The sequence below is a fragment of the Protopterus annectens genome, chromosome 1.part2, assembly GCF_019279795.1.
Source record: "Protopterus annectens isolate FY-2018-M chromosome 1.part2, PAN1.0, whole genome shotgun sequence".
In the NCBI taxonomy this organism is placed as follows: domain Eukaryota; kingdom Metazoa; phylum Chordata; order Ceratodontiformes; family Protopteridae; genus Protopterus; species Protopterus annectens.
In genome coordinates this window covers 1,230,019,998-1,230,043,772 of record NC_056727.1, presented here as the reverse complement: position 1 = coordinate 1,230,043,772, position 23,775 = coordinate 1,230,019,998, and the positions used below count along the sequence as shown (strand labels likewise).

The window sequence follows — 23,775 nt, the reverse complement described above, 5'->3', positions numbered from 1 at the left end:
AGTGTGGTATATCAACAAACAAGGCGGAACCAGGTCCTATCCCCTATGTCGAGAAGCACTCAGACTGTGGCAATGGGCGATTTCTTCTCAGCGTTTTCTGATAGCAACGCACATCCCCGGGAAGTCCAATCAAATCGCGGACAAGTTGAGCAGAGCTATCCTCATGCCTCACGAGTGGTCTCTGAAAGATTCTATTGCGAGAAAAATTTTTCTCAAGTGGGGTCAGCCTTGCTGCGACCTTTTTGCTACACCCCAAAACAGCAAGTGCAGAGATTATTTCACCCTATTCCCATTACCAGGCCAGTCCAGCAGAGACTCTCTAGTCCAAGTTTGGCCCCGGGGACTTCTGTATGCATTTCCTCCCTTCCCACTAATTTCTCAAGTGATACAGAAAGCTATCGCTCAGAAGGCCTCTCTGATCCTCATTGCTCCTTACTGGCCTCGACAGGTTTGGTTCCCCTTTCTACATCAATTTCTGTTGGAGCAACCTTGGCATCTGGACCTAGTTCCAGATCTTTTGATCCATCAATCGGGTCAGTTGCATCGCTCCCTCCTCTCTCTGAACCTCACTGCTTGGTTCCTCCAGTTCCTACCCTTGCCAGGCTTCCTCAAATATCTCACACTGTTCGAGATATTTTAATAGCTTCACACAAATCTTCCACTCGAAAAATTTATCTTAGTAAGTGGAAACGTTTTGCCTATTGGGCTCAAGGAAGGGACTTAGATCCTTTCACTGCTCCCATCCATATGGTTCTTGATTTTCTAGCTGAACTCTTTCATGCAGGTTCATCTCCTTCTACTCTAGTTCAATTGGCAGCTATATCTAACTTTCATGTGGGTATTTCAGAGTCTGCCATTATGTCCCACAAGCTTTGCAAAGCATTTTTGAAGGGAGTTTTTCTACTCAGACCTCCTATAAGAAATCCTCCTCCTCCTTGGGACCTTAATTTAGTTCTCAGTTCTTTGATTCTCCCCCCTTTCGAACCTGCAGCTGCCTGTTCATTAAAATTGCTATCATGGAAAACTCTCTTTCTCGTAGCTATTACTTCAGCTAGAAGAGTTTCAGAACTTCATGCACTCAGCTGTCGACCTCCTTATCTGTTGTTCCATAAAGACAGGGTATCCTTACGAACCAACCCGTCCTTTTTACCTAAAGTGGCCTCTGTGTCTAACCTAAATCAAAGCATTGACCTCCCTGTGTTTTTTCCAGGGTATTCTAATAGGTCTGAACAAAAATTGCATTGGCTAGATGTTCATCGTCAGTTAAGGTACTATTTGGATAGGACCAAACAATTCAGAAAAACTGACCAGCTGTTTGTCTCTTATGCAGAAGGCAGAAAGGGACTTTCTGTTTCCAAGGTATCACTATCTAGATGGCTAACATCTCTGATTTCCTTTGTTTATGAAATTAGACACCAAAAGCTGCCTAATAAACCTAAGGCCCATTCCACCAGAGCTTTGGCTACTTCTATAGCTTTCCAAGACAGACTGCCTATTGACACCATTTGTGCAGCGGCTACTTGGGCTACTCCTCATACTTTCATTTCACATTATAAGTTGGATTTAGCTTCCAGACATAGAGCTAACTTTGGTACCACTGTTCTCAAGAGTCTGTTCCGTTAGGCCACCGGGACAAGGTGCTAGGGACGGTCCCATCCAGCAAGAATGAAGGCGAGATAGACAACTTAACATATAGAAGTTATGTTCTTACCATAACGTTCCATGTTAGTTGTCTTCTTCTCGCCTTCTTCTTGCGTCCCACCCTCCTTCCCCCTGGCCTGGACAGACCTAGAGGAGTTTGATTGTGACCTCTTTCTACCACCTCTTTACTATAGGTATATGCTCTGCTGTGCATATTTTCCTGGATCAGGCTGTAGGTCACCCTTTCTCTTCTCCCTTGTTTATAGAGGTGGACTTTCTTTCCAGTTATTCTGGTACTATTATTAGCTGGGCCTAGCTCACAAACGAGATCTGAGGTAACTCACGCCTAGCATTGTGGGATATAAGGGGAGCCTTGAGCCAGTGGAACCAACTCTCGAGCTTTTAGAGTGGCCGAGTCGGAGCCGAGGTCGGCCCCGAACCCATCCAGCAAGAAGAAGGCGAGAAGAAGACAACTAACATGGAACGTTATGGTAAGAACATAACTTCTATTTATGCATTATCATAAACCCCCTCCCAATTACTCCTCCATTTCTACCCATTCCAAAGATAGCAAATTATCATTTGATTGATAATCAGTTGGACCAGAATTATAATGTTTGGTCCATACTCTGTTTACCCTTGACAACTATTTCAAATAAGAAAGGCAAACGTGCAGATAAACCTAAAGGAGGAGAAATCTGAATATTTTCAATTAAAATTGGATTATCTGTACCTAACAAATCTGTGATATTACTGTCTTGAATTGGTTCCAGAATCTATTGTGTAATTTCATGATACTAAAGTCTCAAAACATTTGGTCAGTCATTTCATTCTTTATTTACTTACCAATCAGTAGTAGGCTAATTAAAGTCATCTATCAGTACCATGTTTCTATTATCTAAATTCATAGCGAGTATCAAAATCCATTTGCTTACAGCAGTTCCTAGCTCCTTTTTCTCTTTTGTTAAAGGATTGCAGCTGTGGATTATATTTGTCGGGTACCTGGTGTTCTCCCTTTTTTTCTTTTCCTGCATCTGACCATTAGCTGCCTCCAGCTCCTCTATTCATCAGGTCTGCTGGACCTGCCTTAGCCTCTCCCAAGCTCAACCTGACAGTGAACATAATCTGGGTCTGGTGTGGAAATTAAGGATGTTGATGCAGTGTCATGCTGCATTCTGAGGAGAGTGCTCTAACTCCTGTTTTCTCTTGATAGCGTTTCAGCTCTGTGAACTCTGATATTGGGAAGTGCATGCTCAACCTCCTGACTGAGCATCTCACTGCTCATGTATCTTGCCAGGCCCATATGCTGCATATTGCAATGAGCCATTAGGTTGCTGCCCCCTTTAGAATCGGCTAGGTGTCCTCCTTATCCTCCCTCCCTGGGTGTTCTGTTAAACATATTCATATCCAAGCTCACATCTTCCTGTGGGGTTCTGTTATAGAGGGATATCCTCTGATATGGGAGACTTCCCCAGAAGGAAAGAGTTTGTAACTCTCCCACCTGCTGTTACTGAGGATGGACCCCTTCATACCAGATGTGGCTGTTCTATACTTGGTATAGTGATAAATTTTGGTGAGCCGGCGCATCTTGGGTAACATCCTCCTCCTTTCCCACCTGTCTTTTGAGTTAGTCTAGGGAGGGTTTCCATTTCCGACTAGACTCTTGAGGTGTTAGTCTTTCTGTCAGCTTGGCATAGCATGTTATAGATGTGAAGAAGAACAGCATTGTGATGCATTATGGGATGGGGAGGGGGATGAAAGTTTTACATGCTGAGCTATCCTAATACGTCTTTCATCCTGCTGCCTACTTATCCTTACCTATTGTTGTGGTAAGCAAGTACATAACTATTATATCCGTATGTAATAATTTACTGAAATTACTGCATAAGCTTTATATTTAAGTATGTTTAATGCATGTAGCAGCTGGAAGAATGTTCGAAGTGTATATCTTGTGCTGCATTACGTACGTAACAGTACATTTTTGATGTGTTGTGTTTCAGGTGCTCGCATCTGGCTGTTTATAGGATTTATGCTGGCATTTGGCTCTTTGATCGCTTCAATGTGGATCCTCTTTGGAGGTTACGTTGTAACCAGTGAGTAGTTTTCATCATTGTGCTACATCTGTGTAGAATGTACATGTTATACTTTCTGATAAGATTGTTTAAACAGCTAAAAGAAGTTCAGAAATCTGTATGGTGTAGAGATTTTCTGTGCATACTCAGAATGAAAATAATGTGCAGTCCAAAGATGGTTTCCTTGCTTTTATATTGTTACCCCCTAATCACCACATCACTTGTATGCAAACAGACCTGAAATTTGGCTTGTACAGTATAGTTACTTTGTCCTTTGTGACATTTACAAATTTCTATCTTAGCATGTTTTCTTCTTGTGGAGAGACTGGCAGATCTGTACAGTGAGAGTTTTCAGATGCTTTAGTAGTCAGTGGCTCACTTCTGAGGTGATAGTAGTACCCGGGAATTGTTTAGGAGGTGGTAGTAGTACCCAGAGTCATTTAGGAGGTGTTAGTGGTACCAGGGGATGGTTTAGGAGGTGTAAGTAGTACCAGAGGATCAGTTATATGGTGTTAGTAGTTCTGCAGGATGACACAGTTACAGGAAGTTCCTATGCTTTTCCATGCATTTTCAATTTTCTGCATTGGCATTTGGGCTTTCCACAGCCCCCAGAGTATTCACAAAGTGCCTAACTCCAGTTATTACCCACTGCAGAGTGCAGGGCTTTCAAATATATCCATACCTAGACGGCCTCTTGATACTTCATCAGGATTGTCACATCCTCCATCACCACCTACGCTAGGTGACCAATACCCTGGCAAACCTAGTGTTCCCTGTGAACCGGGAAAAATCTCACCTGACACCCACCCAAGACCTGGTTTTCTTGGGGTGCAGGATAAAAACAGATCAGATGACAGTCTTTCCTTGCCAGAAAGTGGAAACCATCACACATTACCTCCAAACACTCCTCTCTCTCCAAACATTATCAGCCAGGGAATTCCTGAGGGTCCTAGGCCACATGGCATCCTTGATACCCATGCTCTCCTTAGCAAGGCTGCATATGAGAAAATTTCAGTGGGTGCTGAGGAGTCTGTGGAACCAACATTCACACCCCCTGGATGCTCCTCTACCTCTCCTTCCATGGCTGCAAAAAGAGGTGCAATGGTGGATTGCAGCCATATGCCTCAACCAGGGTATATATTTGCAGATCCTCACAACAAATCTTCACAGATGCTTCAGACCTGGGTTGGGGAGCAGTCCTGCAAACCCACAACACACAAAGCAAGGTTCAGGGAGAGTGGTTCTCCCTCAGACAAAGGGACAATATCAGTGTTAAAGAGATGAGGACTCCTCTCTTAGCCTTGCAAACCATCCAGTTCTCCAACCAGGCACCTTAAAAGTTGTCACGGTCAATATGACTGTCCTGTGGCATATCAACTAGCAAGGGGAGGTAAGGTCCTACCCATGCTTTAGCCAGGCAATTCAGATTTGGTCCCTAGCAGCAGAAGTGCACATTCACCTACAAGCAGTGTACATTCCTTCAGCAGCAAACATGATAGCAGACTCTCAGCAGAACCCCTGCACCCTCTCATGAATGGATGCTTCACAGGGTGGTGTTTTTTGGATCTCATTTACAGGTGGGGTTATTCCTCAGGCAAATCTGCTTGCCTCCTCCCAGAATAGGCAGATGCCTCTGCTTTGCACAAAGGATCCACATCCACAGGCTTGGAGGGTGGACACCTTCTCTTTTTCTTGGGTGGGGATGTATCTTTATACCTTTCCCCCTTCACACTGATTCAAAAGGTCCTTCTGAAAATTCAGAAGGACAAACCAGAAATCCTGCTGGTGACTCCCTTTTGGCCAAGACAGTATTGGTTTCCACTCCATCTATTCTCCAAGGGCAATCACCACAGGTTACCCCACCAATTCAACCTACTCCCACAAGACAGGGGGTCACTCTTACCCTCAGGGGCTCAACCTCAGACTCACTGTATGGGTGATAGAGTTCTGATCGCCTTCAGACACCTATATTCAGTGGATGTACTCCATGTCCTGCAGGAGGCCAGGAAACCTAGTACCAGGAGAAATTGTGGCAAAATGGAAAAGATTCTCCAGGGTGTATCAAAAATACAGGACTCTTTTCTTATTTCTGTACCTATGGTCCTTTCTTACTTGTGTGAGCTTCTACATTCAGCACTGACTTACTCTTCTGTTAAGGTACAATTGTCAGCCATTTCTGCCTGTCCCCCCTTGGCATCCAGATTAGAGATAAAACTATTAAGAGGGGTCCACTTTCATGGGGCCTTAATTTTGTCCTTGAAAAACTCACACTTTCTCCATGTGAACCAGCTCACTCAGCATCTCTGAAACTGTGTACTTGGAAAACAGTACTGCTGGTAGCCCTCACATCTGCCATGAGTGTCTCTGAAATCCAGGCCTTGATGGCTAACCCCACTTACCTCATCTTCCATAAGGACAGGGTCTCCTTTAGGACTAACCCCTCGTTCATGCCTAAAGTGGTTAATGAACTGTCCTTAAATCAAGCCATTAACCTCCCTGTTTTTTCCCTCAACCTCAAAATCCATCTGAAAGAACCCTACATTCCTTGGATGTTCATAGGCAGCTTGGATATTACCTGGACAAGACCAAATCCATTAGAAAGTCTGACCAGCTGTTTATCTGCTTTCACCCAAGGGCTTTGGGGAAGACTGTCTCTAAACAGGTTATATCTTCATGGATTTCTAAAGCTATCTTTGCCTGTTATTTAATTAATGGAAAGGTTTTAACTACCAGTAGGAGAGCACATTCTACTAGGGCAGCTGCCTCTTCAGCAGCCTTTTTCAGGGGGATGGACTGCGCTTCCATACTGGAAGCGGCCACCTGGTCCTCAGTCCATACCTTTACCAAGCGCTACAAGTTAGACTTAGTCTCCAGAGTCAGAACTGGGTTTTCTAGGTCAGCTTTGCAGGGTCTCGTAGATCAGACGTCTCTGCATTCCTCTCATGATCATACCTAAAACTTGGGTACTCTCCCTACTGTTATGAATACTGCAACATGAGAATAGAAGGACAATAGAATAGTTGTGTAAGAACTTACCATAGCCTTAGATGTCCTTCTCTTCCATGTTGCAGTATTCAGTCCTCCCTGCAATCCCCTCTTGCTCTGTTTTGTCCATCTGGAGTGACTTTCCCTATTCTCTCCAAACAGGACACTGTAACAGGCACATACATTTATTGGGTTCCTTTGGATGGTGGCATATGTGGGTCTGAAAAACTTCCTTTCCTTGCTCTGCATAAATAAACAACCAAAATAGTTTTACTTGTCTATCTAAGAAAAGAAACTGAACCAAAACTGACTTCCACGACTTTACTGGTGCCTTCTGGTACCTCGGTTACTGCCTTCATAGGATAATTTGCTTACACCAATTGCAGTCATTCATATACAAAAACTTTAATTATCTTCAATTGACCTTAAAGTGCTAGTGCATAAACCAGTAAAAAAAAATTTTGTGCAACAATTTCCAACCTGCATACAAGGTACTAATGCATGTGCATAAAACTTCCATACAGTATGTGAAAGTCCATCCCATCATGAAGGCAGTATCATACAATGCAATTGGTCTAAGCAATTATCCCATGAAGGCAGTAGCCGAGGTACCAGGAGGGCACCAGTAAAGTTGTGGCAGTCAGTTTTGGCACTGTGTGATGTCCTTCAAGGATGCATCTGCAGTCATAACAAATGGGTTGTCCTGTCGTCAGGCAGCCCTTCGGTCGGCCGGATTCCAAAGTCTGGGTCCGGCTTCGGCTGATGTCGCATTTCACCCGACGTCATCTCTGCTGGTCTTCGGGTATAAAAGCATCAGCCGACGCCATTTTCCTCAGTCTTTCTTGCCGCGTGGCGCCCGAAGCAGAAGCTGTTCGCAAGTGCCGGTCGGTCAGATCCAGAGATTACTACTACCGAATACTACTTCGAAGACTTCTAAAAGCTAAGTACCCCGTTGGGGACTCTTTCTTGCCTCAGCCGATGTCAGAAAAAGTAAATAACTGTTTAACTTGTGGGAAACAAATACCTCATAAAGATTTCCACTCTTACTGCCTACCTTGTTTAGGCCCAGACCACGTAGCAGCCTGTTTAGCCTGTGCTTCCTTCAACCGACGAACGCTTAGGCGTCGGTCGGAGTTTGCTGAACAGTTTTTCGGCTCAGATTTTGCGTACATTATGCCGTCGGATCCTCCGACTACCCAAATTGTTAAAAAACGCAAAGAAAAAGACTGACACTCGCGGTCCGCGGTTTCGGCCGAAACCACGGTTAAGCAAGCCGCGAGTGTCTCTGTTTCGGCCGAAACCGAGAAAACGGGTCAATCTTCAGCCGAATCCATGACTACTACTGAGGCTCCTGCTACCTTAGTTGAATCGGCCTCTGAAGTTTTGCCTACTACTGTGGTTCCTAGTGAATTATCAGACACCATCCCTTTGGATGTCTCTACCCCAGCACGTGGTGCTGCTAGGCCTCCTGCAGCCATGTCTATAAAGGCCTTTGCCAGGGCTAAAGCAGCCAAAACTGTTAAATCAGTGCCTGTTAAGACCCCCTCACATAGGCCCACTTCTAGTTCACAAATGCTTACTCTGGCAGAGGATTTAATCTCCTTAATTAGTAGATCTCAATCTCCCCCAGACAGGGCCTCTCAGCCTCCAGAAAAGAGACCTAGAGCAGAGCCCCCCGAGCCAGTGTCCTCTGATTCTTCGGATGACTCAGACATTACAGATCAGCCAGAGGCTCCTTTTTCTACTTATGAAGATTCCGATGCTGAAGAATCCATTCCATCTGCCTCTCCACCAGAGGAATTTTCCTTTGGGGAAACCTTACATGCCATGAGAGAACAATTCCAATGGCAGGGACAAGATTTCTCAGATTCAAGAAAAAGGCTTAGGACCTTTCTGCACTTACCACAACATAGGCCCTTAGCTATACCTCCAGTTCTGCCTGTTGTGGATGATGCATTTAATGATGTTTGCACTGCTCCTGATACTTTACCTCCAGCCCCTGCCAAACCAGATAGATTTTACAGGGTGCCAGACACTCATCACCACCTATACAAGGCCCCACTTGCAGATCCTGAGACTATATCCCAGGGGCCTAAGGCAGTAGCTTCGACCTCAGCAAAAACCCTCTCCCTTCTGAAAGGGAATCCAGGTCCTTAGAGAGATGGGGGAAAAAAGTTTACACCTCTGCTACTCTCTCAGCTAGAGCTTTAAACTGTCAGTTTCACATGATCCAATACCAAGAGTTTATGCTTGATCAATTAACTAAGAAGCTGTCCTCTGATGACTCCTTAGATAAGAAATATGTTTTAGAAATGGTGAATAACATTCAGCAGGTTAGTAACCATTCTTTAAAATGTGGCTATGATGCACTGGAGGCTTCATTTAGATCAGCCATGACTGGCACAGTGATAAGAAGGCATGCATGGTTGAAGGAACAGGTTTTGCCGGATCATGTTAAAGCTGTTAGATGCTCCTATGGATAAGGCCAGTCTATTTGGTACACCTGCTCAGCAAGTAATGAAGAAAATGGAAGAGAAGGCAAAATCTGTACAAACAGTTAAGGATTTCTTACAGGTTCAGCCCCCAAGGTTTAGCAGGAACTGGCCTGCCAAAAATTGGTCCTTTCCAGACTCCTCAAAATCTCAGAGGCAGGAATAGACGCTCTAGAGGCAGAAATCAATCCAGAGGAGGTGCCTATAGAGGACGCCAGTGGCAAGGCAATAACCAGAGAGACACAGACACAACCACTGCCACTGCAACAGGACAATCACAGTGACTTGACTCTGACACCGCCTACCAGGGAGCAAATAGCAGCACCTTTAGGCGGAAAGTTAGCCTTATTTTCGAAAAATTGGCACTATATCACAAAAGACAAGTGGATTTTGCAAACCATAGACCAAGGCTACAGGTTCAACTTCCACACCTTACCAGTAAAAAGAGGAATGCCAAACCTACCTCCAAATCAAAAAACAGAAGCTCTAAAGCAGATAGCTCAATTAACAAAGATGAGAGCTGTGGAAAGAGTACCAATAACACAACAGGGCAAAGGATTCTACTCCAGACTCTTCCTAGTACCAAGAAAAGAGAAAAGTTGGAGACCTATTCTCGACCTGTCCGTCTTAAACACATACATCATTGTACCAAAATTCAAAATGCTGACCCTACAGCAACTTCTTCCCATGCTGGGCAAGGAGTGTTGGCTGGTAACTCTAGATCTCAAGGAGGCATACCTGCACGTCCCCATACGACCAAATTGCAGAAGATACCTCAGTTTTCTTGCAGGATCAGAGCATTATCAATTCTCAGCATTGCTCTTTGGCTTATCTACTGCGCCCAGAGTATTCACAAAATGCCTGGCATCAGTAATCGCTCATTGCAGGCTACAGGAATCCAAATTTATCCATACCTGGACGACTGCCTGTTACAAGCGGACAACAAAAGCAAGCTGACAACAGATTTACAAAGAGTCATTTGCTTACTACAAGCCCTGGGATACACAGTCAATTTAAAAAGTCAAGACTGATACCATCCCAGACAAGAACATTCTTGGGTGGAATTGGACACAGTAAAACAAATGGCATTCCTAACTGCAGAAAAACAAGCACAACTCCTCTTTACTTCTTGGCATTAACAAAGCAGCACAAACTAACAGCAAGAAAAGTACTGCAGGCCTTGGGCTTCATGGCATCATGCATAATCCTGGTCCCCCATGCCAGACTGCATATGAGAAAACTACAGTGGTACCTAAAGAATTTATGGTCTTAACACAGGCACAGCTTAGAAACCGAAATCCCACTAATCCCATGCCTGAAACAAGAGTTCCTATGGTGGGCTCAAGCATGCCAGTCTAACCCAGGCTTGCCCTTCCACAACTTTCAAGCAAACCAAACCATCACAACGGACGCCTCAGACCTAGGCTGGGGGGCGCACATGTTGGACAAGTGCATACAAGGATCGTGGACTCCAGACCAGCTGCACCTGCACATAAACCAAAAAGAATTGCTGGCAGTAAAACTAGCAATTCAGAAATTCAAACCATTCCTCAAAGAAGGCCATTTAATGATAAGGACAGACAACACCACAGTCATGTGGTACATCAACAAACAGGGAGGCACTCATTCATACCCCCTATGCAGAATGACTCTGGACCTTTGGAATATGGCTCTGAGCTACAACATCCAGTTACAGGCAATATTTGTGCCGGGAAAAGAAAACACCCTAGCAGACATGTTAAGCAGAACCACCTCTGATGCTCACGAATGGATGCTACACCCAGACATCTTCAAGGCCCTTCAGTTGGAAAGGCCTGACAGCATATGCATTTCCACCTCTGCCTTTGATGCACAAGGTACTACTGAAAATCAAAGAGAAACGTCCAAGAATAATTCTGATAGCTCCGAATTGGCCAAGACAACACTGGTATCCTTTGCTGAGGAGCATGTCTCAGGGGAGAATGTGGCCAATACCCCTGATGCCTTTGATGTTAACTCAGAACAACTACAACATCATGCACCCAAACCTAAAAACCTTGCAACTGACTGCCTGGAACATCACATAACAGCTACTAACCCGGACTTATCCCAAAGGGTTAAAGACATTATCCTTGAAGCCCGCAGACCTTCAACAAGAAGGAACTATGCAGGAAAATGGAAAAGGTTTGTCATTTGGAGTACTGAAAGAGGAAAAGATGTCTCGAACATAGATATGGCTAACATCCTGGGGTACTTGGCAGAGCTTCTACATACGGGCCTGTCCTATTCCTCCATCAAGATACATGCATCAGCTATTTCCAAGAGAATACAGCTTCGATCCGCCTGTCTTTTCAAGATCCTCTACTCAGGCAATTCCTCAGAGGGATCAAGAATGTAAAACCTCCTAGGAAACCACCATTACCAGCATGGGACTTGAACTTTGTGCTAGAAAAATTGACACTCCCTCCATTTGAACCAGCAGCAACAGCAGATCCTTCAACACCTATCATGGAAAACTGCTTTCCTACTGGCAATTACTTCAGCAAGGAGGGTTTCGGAACTACAGGCCTTAATGGCAGTGCAACCCTTCCTAATCTTCCATCAAGATAGTGTCCATGAGAACTAATCCTACTTTTATGCCCAAGGTGGTATCCAGAGTGTCTTTAAACCAGGCAATCCACCTACCTACCTTCTTTCCCAATCCACAGAACAGGGGGGGAAAGGCTGCTGCATACCTTGGATGTACATAGACAGTTACGCTACTACCTGGACAGAACCAAAAGTAACAGAAAAACTGACCAGCTTTTAGTAGCCTATGCAACAGGAAGGGAAGGAAAAGCAATTTCCAAACAGACAATCTCCAAATGGATAGGAAATTGCATAAGATTCTGTTACTCCTACCATGGAAAACCAGTTCCACAGAACATAAGACCTCATTCTACAAGGGCTACAGCCACTACCACAGCTTTCTTACGAGGAGTGGCAACCAAGGACATTATTGAGGCGGCTACTTGGACCTCCGTGCATACATTTGCCAAGCATTATAATTTACCTCTATACTCTAGATCCTGAGCAGGGTTTGCCACTGCTGTATTGCAAGGGATCCTAACTACTCCATAATTCTTCTTCCTCCTCCCCTAGTTTGGCTATGGTATTCTACCCATTTGTTATGACTGCAGATGCATCCTTGAAGGACATAGTACAGTTTTGTACCTACCATAAATGTAGATGTCCGAACAGGATAGCATCTGCAGTCAGGATTACCCACCCTCCTTCCCCTCTGTGGTACTCCTAGGGTATTTACCCTCCTAATAGCTAGCTGGGGGGGAGTCTCTTATGGTGTATTTGTTTGTATATATGTACATACATGCTTATTTTTTGTGTTTGCCTTCTACTATTTTGGAAACATTGGCATTTATCCAAAATTTAGCTTTCCTAGAGGGCAACTGGCATCTGGGGCAAGAAACACTGAGGAAAATGGCGTCGGCTGATGCTTTTATACCCGAAGACCAGCAGAGATGACGTCGGGTGAAATGCGACATCAGCCGAAGCCGGACCCAGACTTTGGAATCCGGCCGACCGAAGGGCTGCCTGACTACAGGACAACCCATTTGTTATGACTGCAGATGCTATCCTGTTCGGACATCTACATTTATGGTAGGTACAAAACTGGACTTTTCTTTTCTTAGTTTTACTTATCTTTCCTTTCCTTGCTTCCCAGGAGTATTACTGTATGTGGCAGTCATTTCTGAAGGTGGTACGTGCAGACGTCACTTTTATAGCGGATGTCTGTTTGTCTCTTACAAGCAACGCAGCACTTACCCCTGCTCCTAAGACTTTGGTATATTGACTGGATGTCCAGTGCTGCAGGCAGCAACCTCCCTACAGATGTTCTTCGTGTTTCACTGTTGCAGTCATTGCACTTGATTTATCTGCCTGCAGGTAGCCCTCAGCCAGCCTGAATACCAGAGTCTTGGATTCCTGCGTCAGATGTTGTCTCTTCTTCCATGACGTCAGGTCATCAGGGGTATAAAACATGCAGCCAACACCATTACATCAGTCTTTCTTGCCGCGCTGTGCCCGAAGCAGAAGCAGTTCTCATGTGCCTGTTGGCAGACTCCCGAAATTTTTGTTTTCGAGTTTTAGAACCAAAGTCTTTAAAAAAGCCAAGTACCCCATTGAGGATCCTTTTCTTGCTCTTAACAGGTGTCAGTAAAAGTTAACAATTGTCTTACCTGTGGAAAGCAAATACCTCAAAGATTTTCATTCGTACTACATTCCTTGCTTAGGCCCAGACCACAAAGTCCCTCGCTATCAGTTTTGTGCCTTATTCAACCCCTGAACTATTGGTCATCTGTCTATTTTTGCAGCAAATTATTTTGGTACTCAGTATAACTATCCAGAAATGGCTTTGGTAAGCCATCCGACTACCGATTATTCCAAAAAAAATGTAAGGATAAAGAGACCGCATAGGTCCAAAACTGCAGACGACGCTTCCGTTAAGCTAGTCGCCAGTTCGCCGGTACTCAGTGAGGTGCTTATACAGCCCCTGATACCTGCTACTTCAGATTTGCAGGCCTCTGCTGAGACCCATTCAGAGTCCGGTATGCTGCGAGATGCTTAGACTATGGAACCTGCGGATGTCTCTACCTTGGATGGGTCCGGAGCCACTGTGCAGGCACCGGCTTCTGAGGGTGTATTCAGGCCTACAGATTTGCATTTTAAACCAATGCCATCTTCTTCATCCAGGCCTAAAACTCGACCCACGCCTAGAAAACCGACGTCCAAACTGCATGGTCAGACCCATATGCCTAAAAAAAACAAATGCTTAGAATGGCTGAAGACCTTATTACTTTAATTAGTGGAAGCCAGACTTCCCTGTCTAAGAGACCTAGAACTGATTTTCCTTCTGATTCTTCTGATCAGGATTCTGATATTTCTGTTTCTTCTGATTACCAGGATTTTCCCTTATCTACCTATGAGGATTCTGATGCCCTTGGATGGGTCCAGAGCCGCTGTGCAGGCACCGGCTTCTGAAGGTGTATTTCAACCTTCTCATGTTAGTATTAAACCGACATCTTCGTTTTTGACTAAAACTACCGACTTTCTCTGGCCCAGAGTTCGCACTATGGCTATAAAACCGATGACCAAAGCGCATGCTCAAGCTCCCATGCCACGGAAACAAATGCATAGAATGGCGGAAGACCTTATAACTTTAATTAGGGGAAGCCAGCCTTCCCCCTCTATAAGACAAATGATTGATTTTCCTTCTGATTCTACAGACTGCGTGTCCGATGACTCTGATCCCTCTGATTACCAGGACATTCCCTTATCTACCTATGATGATTCAGATGCAGAGGATTCCATTCCCTCTGCCTCCCCTCCAGAGGACTTTTCTTTTGGTGAAACATTGCTTATCTTAAGGTTGCATTTCCGCTGGGAATGCCAGGACTACCCACAGTCCAAAAAGAGACTCGAGAATTTTTAGACTTGCCTCAGTACAGGCCTCTAGCTTATACCCCCTGTCCTGGATATTGTAGATGATGTCTTCATGGAGTCCAGCCTTACTCCTGATTCTTTACCACCAGCTCCTAGAAAGCCTATCAGGTATTACAGAGTACCTGACTCACGCAAATTTCTCTAAGAATCCCACTGCGGATCCAGAGACCATTTCCCAGGGACCTAAAGGTATTAAGGCCACTACAGCCAAAAATCCTACCCCTTCGGACAAGGATTCTAGAGCTTTAGACAGATGAGGTAAGAAGGTATACACCTCTGCAACTCTTGCCATAAAGGTTTAAATTGCCAGTTTCACATGTTGCAGTATCAGCAGCATATCATGGAACTAATTAAACAGAAAATAATGTTGCTTCCAGATTGTGCAGAGAATAGAGTTACAAGAGTTAATGCATTCTGCAAACCAAGTTAGTAAACATAGTTTGCAGGGCGGTTTTGATGCCTTAGAAGCATCTTGCAGGGCTGCTGTCACTGGGTCTGTACTGAGAAGGCATGCTTGGCTGAAGGAACAAATCCTGCCAGACCATGGCAAAGTGAAATTGCTAGATGCTCCATTGAACCAGGAACACTTGTTTGACACAAAAGCTGAAGTTCTTAAAAAGATGGAGGAAAAACTGCTACAGATTTCTTACAGGTGCAGCCACCTAGATTCAGTAGGCATTGGCCTTCTAAAAACTGGTCCTTTCCAGTCCCTCCCAGCCCTTCTCAGTCCAAACCCAAGGGCAACAGACCACCAAGACGACAGTCTCAGGATATGCAGAGATCTAAGTAATGGAGTGCTCCCACCTCTAAACCTGGGAGTGGTAAGCCACCCCCTTATGGAAAAAGTTCACAAGGACTTGTCTATCGTTCTTCCCAGCCATGCCTAAGTACTTGCACGCCTAGGAGGAAAACCCGCCCTGCATGCTAAAAAATGGGATGTCCATTGCCCAGGACCAATGGGTCCTAAGCATTGTATCCCAGGGATACAGATTCTACTTCCACTCACTGCCAACCGCAAGCGGGGTGTCAGACCTTCCTCCAAACCAGTGGGCAGAGGCTCAAAAGCAAGTACTTTCTCTTCTCAGTATTGTAGTTATTCAACCTGTTACAGTAGAGTAAAGGGGACACTGTTTCTAGTCCAGACTGTTCCTGGTGCCCAGGAAAGGGAGCTCATGGCACCCTATCTTGGATATGTCCATTCTCAATACCTCCCTGGTGGTCCCAAAATTCAAAAGGCTTACACTACAACAGCTCCTTCCTATGCTAGCCAAGGACTCCTGGCTAGTCACCCTAGACTTAAAAGAAGCTTATCTGCACATCCCCACAAGAGAATCTTGCAGGAAATATCTACGTTTCAGAGCAGGCTCTATGCATTATCAGTTCTCTGCACTTCCCTTTGGCTTATCTACTGCGCCCATGGTATTCACAAACTGCCTGGCTCCACCCATTGCATACTGCAGGCAGAGAAATATTCAAATTTACCCATACTTGGATGATGGCCTGATTCAGGCGAATAGTCAGGAATTGCTGCTTCAGCACCTGCCATTCTTAAAGAGACTTAACTTTTCTGGGGTACACCATCACCGAAAAGAAATCACATCTGGTGCCCAGCCAAAAGATTGTATTCCTGGGAGCAAGCTTGCATACAACTTCCCAGATGGCATTCCTCACTCCAGAAAAACAGGCTCATTTGACAAACTAGTTCAAACCAATGGCCTCCAAGACCCAGCTATCTGCAAGAAAAATACTGCAAGCCCTAAGGTTCATGGCTTCATGCATTCTACTAATTCCATATGCAAGTCTGCGTATGAGTAAACTTCAATGGTACTTAAAGTCTCTGGTGTCAACTCTTTCAGGACTTGGAAACACTGATTCCTATCATTCTTTGTCTAAAGGCAAAGTTCCTTTGGTGGGCAGAGGCTTGCAACCACAACAAGGGGCTTCCTTTCCCTCAACCCTTCACCGCCCAAACCCTGTCAACAGGTGCATCAGACTATGCTTGGGGGGCTGACATGGCAGGCACATGCATTTAAGCCAAATGGAGCCCAGGACAAATTCACCTGCATATCAATCAAAAAAGAAATGTTAGCTGTACAGAATGCTTTGACAGCCTTCAAATACCACAACTCTTGATAAAGACAGACAACACCACAGTTATGTGGTACATAAATAAGCAGGGGGGAACTCATTCCTACCCACTCAGCAGGTTAGCCATGGCCCTGTGGAACACAGCCTTGAGCAACCAAGTGCACCTGCAACCTCAGTTCCTGCCAGGCAAACAAAATACACTGGCAGATGACTTGAGCAGAAAGCTACTGGACCCACACCAGTGGAAACTGGAACCAAACTCATTCAAACTTCTAGTCAACAGGTGAGGGACACCAGAGATGGACCTCTTTGCCTCCCCCCAAAACCATCAATTGAGCAAACTTTGCACCAGAAATCCCCACAGCCAAGCATGGCGAGCGGTGCTCTATCCTTTACATGGGAAAATCTATCAATTTATGCCTTTCCCCCTCTGCCCCTCCTCTCAAAAGTACTACTTAAGATCAAGCAGGTCAGACCAAGGACAGTCCTTATCGCACCAGACTGGCCACGCCAGCACTGGTACCCACTCCTATGTAGTCTGACAGCAGTGCCACCCTGGCGCCTACATCAGACCCCCTTCCTGCTGTCCCAGCAGGAGGGACAGATTTTTCATCCTCAGCTGCAAACACTGAACCTTGCAGCCTGGCTTCTTAACTGAAGACTACACCAGCGACCCTCAGCTAACAAGTGCTGGATGTCATCCTTGAGGCCAGAAGGCCTAGTACTAGGAAATCCTAGTCAGAAAAGTGGAAAAGATATGTTCTTGGAGCCAGTCTCTAGGAAAGGGCACAGCCATGCTCTCCTTACCTCAAATTCTAGATTACCTAGCAGAGCTGCTCCACAAAGGCCTTTCCTTCACATCAATTAAGATTCATGCCTCTGCCATCTCAGCTCATTACAATACGGAGCCACCTCTCTTTTCTCACCCTCTGATCAAACAGATATTCATAGTGCATACAGCTGCAGTCATAACAGATGGGTTTTCCTGCCGTCAGGCGGGTCCTCGGTCGGCCGAATTCCAAAGTCTAGGTCCGGCGTCGGATGTCGCTTCTTCCCTGACGTCAGTGCGACAGGGGTATAAAAGAACCAGCCGACGCCATTTTCTTCAGTCTTTCTTGCCGCACGGTGCCCGAAGCAGAAGCAGTTCGCAAATGCCGGTCGGCCAGCTCCTGAGATTACGAATATTTTTCAACCGAAGACTTCTTAAAAGCTAAGTACCCCGTTGGGGAAACTTTTCTTGCCTCAGACCGATGTCAGACAAAGTTAATAATTGCATTTCATGTGGGAAGCAAATACCGCATAAGGATTTCCATTCCCTCTGTATTCCTTGCTTAGGCCCAGACCACGACGTCTCAGCCTGTCGTTTTTGTGCTACATTCAACAGACGCACTATTAAGCGTCGGGCGGAGTTCGCCCAACACTATTTTGGCAAAAAATTTAATTACATTATGTCGTTGGATACTCCGACTCCAGTTTTGAGTAAAAGACGCAAAGATAAGGACCGACATGTGAGGTCCGTGACTTCTACCGACACCATGCTAATGCAGACTACAGGTGCTCCGGTTCTCAGCGAGGCACCTACCCAGCCCCTGACTACCGATGACTCTTCATTAGCGGTGTCTTCTGTGCCCGAGGTCGCAGGCTCTTCGGTCCACACCCAGACTACAGATACCGAAGCCACTCTTGGCGGGGAAACTCAGAGTTTAGATAGGCCTGCCTCCTCTCAAGGTGTCTTCAGGCCCTCTTCTTCTTTTTCCATTAAGGCTTTCACTAAATCTAGAGCAGCCATGCATACTAAAAGACAAGCTCCACAGGGCCCCACTCAAGGCCCCATGCCTAAAAAGCAGATGCTCAAAATGGCTGAGGATTTGATTACTCTTATCAGGGGTTCTCAACCCCCCTCGGACAAAAGGCCCAGAGTGGAGGAAGAATACCCTTCCTCGGACCAGGCCTCCATTACTCCAGAACATTCTGAGGACCAGGAACATTCATACTCCCCTTTTGAAGATTCTGATGCAGAGGAGCCCATTCCCTCTGTCTCCTCCCCCTGAGGATTTCTCTTTTGGGGAAACCTTGCATACCTTGAGGGAACACTTCCACTGGGAAGGCCAAGAGTACTCAGACTCCAAGAAAAGGCTCGGATTTTCTCTTGCTCCCTCAGCACAGGCCTCTGGCTATACCTCCTGTCTTGGACATACTAGATGATGTGTATTCAGAGGCCAGCCTTAACCCAGATTCTTTACCTCCAGCTCCAGTCAAGCCTGACAGGTATTACTGGGTTCCTGATTCACACCAATTCCTATACAAAAGTCATGCGGCTGACCCAGAAACTATTTCACAGGGTCCCAAGGGAATTGAGGCCTCCACTGCCAAAAATCCATTACCTTCAGAGAGATTCCAGAGCTTTAGAAAGGTGGGGGAAAAAGGTATACACCTCGGCCACCTTAACCATGAGGGCATTAAACTGTCAGTTCCACATGTTAAAGTATCAACAGTTTTTGTTATCTCATTTGAAAAGCAAAATGTCGCAACCTGAACAACCAGACTTGGAGATGCAGGATTTGTTGCATAGTACAGAGCAAGTGGGTAAACATACCTTGCAATGTGGTTTTGATGCTTTAGAGGCCTCCTGTAGAGCTGCTGTTACAGGATCAGTTATACGTAGACATGCTTGGCTCAAAGAGCAAACCTTACCAGATCATGTCAAAGCAAAATTACTAGATGCACCTCTTCAAAAAGATGTATTGTTTGGTGTTAAAGCTGAGGAGGTATTAAAGAAAATGGAGGAAAAGGCAAAATCAATGCAAACAGTGAAAGATTTTCTACAGGTACAACCACCACGTTTCAGTAGAAATTGGCCTTCAAAAAATTGGTCCTTTCCAGCCACGGACAGACCTCAAAGAGGTAGATACAGGCACCCGAGGGGTAGAGGGCAATCTCAAGGATCATTTAGAGGCAGACAATGGCAAGCACCTACACCAAGAGGTGGTGAGGATAGATGTTCATCGTGCATACAGCTGCAGTAATCACAGATGGGTTTTCTGCCGTCAGGCGGGTCCTTGGTCGGCTGAATTCCAAAGTCTAGGTCCGGCGTTGGTTGTTGTCGCTTTCTTTCCTGACGTCAGTGAAGCAGGGGTATATAAGACACAGCCGACGCCATTTTCTTCAGTCTTTTTTGCCGCGCGGTGCCTGAAGCAGAAGCAGTTCGCAAGTGCCGGCCGGCCAGCTCCTGAATTTACGAAAAATTGGAAACCGAAGTCTTCTTTAAAGCTAAGTACCCCGTTGGGGAAACTTTTCTTGCCTCAGAAACTTTTCTTGCCTCAGACCGATGTCAGAAAAAGTTAACAATTGTATTTCTTGTGGGAAGCAAATAACGCATAAGGATTTCCATTCCCTCTGCATACCTTGTTTAGGCCCAGACCACGACGTCTCGGGCTGTCGCTTTTGCACTACTTTCAATAAACGCACTATTAAGCGTCGGGCGGAATTCGCCCAACACTTTTTTGGTAAAGCCTTTGATTATAAAATGTCGTCGGAGTCTCCGACTACCGTTTTGTCCAAAAACCGCAAGGACTGACACGCGAGGTCAGCGGTCCCCACCGACACCACGCCAAAACCGGCTACACGTGGTCCGGTTCTCAGCGAGACGCCTATGCAGTCCCTGACTACCGACGACACTTCTTTGGCGGTGTCTTCTGTAACCGAGACCGCAGGTACCTCGGCCCATACCCAGACTACAACCACCAAAGCCACTGAGCGTTGAGCCTCCTAATGTGGACAGGTCCACTTCCACCCATGGTGTCTTTAGACCCTCATCTTCCTTTTCCATTAAGGCCTTTACTCAGTCCAAATCAGCCAGGCATCCCAAGAGACCTGTTGCACAGGGCCCATCTCCAGGCCCCATGCCTAAAAAGCAGATGCTTAAAATGGCAGAGGATTTAATTACTCTTATCAGGGGTTCCCAACCCCCTCCAGACAAGAGACCCAGAGTGGAGGAAGATTCTCCCTCTTCTGATCAGGGCTCCATTTTTTCAGAACATTCTGATGTAGAGGAACACTCTTACTCCCCTTTTGAAGATTCTGATGCAGAGCAGTCCATTCCTTCTGTATCTCCTCCTGAGGATTTTTCTTTTGGGGAAACCTTGCACACCTTGAGGGAACACTTCCATTGGGAAGGCCAAGACTTGTCTGATTCCAAGAAAAGACTTGGGGAATTTCTTTTGTTACCTCAACACAGACCTCTGGCGATACCTCCTGTCTTGGACATACTTGATGTTTATTCGGAGGCTTGCCTTAATCCGGATTCCCTGCCTCCTGCCCCAGTCAAGCCTGATAGGTACTACAGAGTTCCTAACTCTCACCAATTTCTTTACAAAAGCCATAATGCTGACCCTGAAACCATTTCTCAAGGCCCCAAGGGAATGAAGGCCTCTACTGCTAAGAATCCACTACCTTCGAAGAGAGTCAAGATCCTTAGAAAGGTGGGGGAAAAGGTATATACCTCGGCCACCCTAGCCATGAGGGCCTTAAATTGTCAGTTTCATATGCTTAAATACCAGCAGTTTCTGTTATCACAATTAAGAAATAAAATGTCTCAACCTGAACAACCAGATTTGAAGGAGTTGCAGGATATGATGCATAGTGCAGAACAAGTGGGTAAACACACCTTACAATGTGGCTATGATGCCCTAGAGGCCTCAAGTAGAGCTGCTGTTACAGGATCAGTCATTCGTAGACATGCCTGGCTTAGGGAACAAATCTTGCCTGATCATGTGAAAGCTAAACTACTAGATGCTCCTTTACAAAAGGATGTGCTATTTGGTACTAATGCTGAGGAGATACTACGGAAAATGGAAGAAAAAGCCAAATCTATGCAAACTGTCAAAGCTTTTCTACAGGTTCAACCACCACGCTTTAGCAGAAATTGGCCCTCTCAAAAATGGTCCTTTCCCCCCCCCGACAAACCCCAAAAAGGTAGATACAGGCACAAGGGGCAGAGGACAATCACAAGGATCATATAGGGGCAGGCAATGGCAAACTCCAGCACCAAGAGGTGGCGAAGACAGTGCACAACAATACAGGAAACAAACCCAATGACTTCCTCCTTTCCATGCCAAGCAAGTCTCAGCTGGCAGCACCCTTGGGAGGAAAGCTGGCATTATTTACAAGAAATTGGCATATTGTCACAACAGACAAATGGATCCTGGACGTTATAAACAGAGGCTACAGATTTCATTTTCACACTCTTCCAAAAATGAGAGGCATGCCAAACCTGCCACACAATCAAAGGGCAGAGGCACAACTACAAATTTCAAAGCTCATAGACATGAAAGCTATTCAAGAGGTACCTACTCACGAACAAGGCCAAGGTTTTTATTCCAGGCTATTTCTGGTACCAAGGAAAGGAACCAACTGGAGACCCATTTTGGACTTATCCATCCTAAACACATTCTTACTCGTACCAAAATTCAAGATGCTCACATTACAGCAGCTTCTTCCCATGCTGGGCAAGGAGTTTTGGCTGGTAACATTGGACCTCGAGGAGGCATACCTGCATGTCCCAATCAGACAAAGATGCAGAAGATACCTCAGATTTCTTGCAGGTTCAATCCACTATCAATTCTCTGCATTGCCCTTTGGCTTATCTACTGCACCCAGAGTATTCACAAAATGCCTGGCATCAGTAATTGCCTACTGCAGACTTCAAGGGATACAAATTTACCCTTATTTGGACGACTGCCTGATCCAAGCGGACAGCAAGCACATACTTCTGGAACATCTGGCTTATGTAACATGGTTACTGAATTCTCTGGGATACACAATCAACAAAGAGAAATCCAGGCTAACACCATCTCAGAAAATAATTTTCCTGGGTGCCAACTTGGACACAAACACCCAGATGGCCTATCTTACGCCAGAAAAACAGGGGCAACTAACTCAGTACTTCAAAATATTAGCAAATTGTACCAGGCTTACTGCAAGGAAAATCCTGCAGGCTCTGGGCTTCATGGCATCTTGCATTCTTTTAATCCCATGTGCAAAGTTGCATATGAGGAAACTTCAATGGTACCTAAAAAAAACCTATGGTCTCAACACAGCCACAGTTTGGAAACAATAATACCAATAATTCCATGTTTGCAAAAGGAATTTCTATGGTGGGCCCAAGCATGTCAAACAAACACAGGTCTACCATTCTGCAAGCCTCAAGCAAATCAAGTAATCACAACAGACACCTCAGATTACGCCTGGGGGGCGCACATGACGGACAGGTGCATTCAGGGCAAATGGTCCCAAAAGGAAAAGCACCTTTATATCAATCAAAAAGAAATGCTAGCAGTGATAAATGCAATTACAGCTTTCAAGGACCTCCTGCATCCAGGACAATTATTGATAAGAACAGACAAAACCACAGTAATGTGGTACATAAACAAACAAGGAGGAACACATTCATACCCCCTGTGCAGACTAGCCATGACACTTTGGAACTTGGCTCTGGAATGGCAAATCGAACTTCAAGCACAGTACTTGCCAGGTTTGGAAAACACGCTGGCAGACAATCTAAGCAGAAATATGACAGATCCACACGAATGGAAGTTGCATCCTCAAGTGTTTACAAAGATAATCCAAGCGTGGGGGAGGCCAGACATAGATCTCTTCGCCTCCCACAGGAATCATCAATTGGAAACATTTTGTTCAAGGACCTTGCAAACAAAGGCCTGGAGAGTGGACGCCCTTTCATTCAGTTGGACAGCATGGACAGTTTACGCTTTCCCACCTCTGCCTCTTCTGCCCAAGGTACTCTTGAAAGCAAGAGCAGACAGACCGAAGATGATACTGATTGCTCCAGACTGGCCAAGACAACACTGGTACCCACTCCTGAGGAGCCTAACACATACTCCTCCCTGGTCCCTACCTCTAATGCCTCTTCTGCTGACTCAGCACAGCTACAAAACTCTTCAGTCAGCTGAAAACACTCAATCTCGCTGCATGGAAAATTCCTTAACACCACAACAGACCCT

General features: G+C 45.5%; 1 protein-coding gene across 2 annotated transcripts in view; it reads left to right on the top strand.

The window, feature by feature from the left end:
* Positions 1 to 23,775, top strand: part of TMEM50A (transmembrane protein 50A) — a 455,243-nt gene that overhangs the window by 235,155 nt on the left and 196,313 nt on the right. For both annotated transcript variants that reach the window (XM_044060091.1, XM_044060090.1), the window contains exon 5: positions 3,642 to 3,734. In XM_044060091.1, coding sequence (XP_043916026.1) covers positions 3,642 to 3,734 — 93 coding nt within the window. The remainder of the gene's footprint in view (positions 1 to 3,641; positions 3,735 to 23,775) is intronic.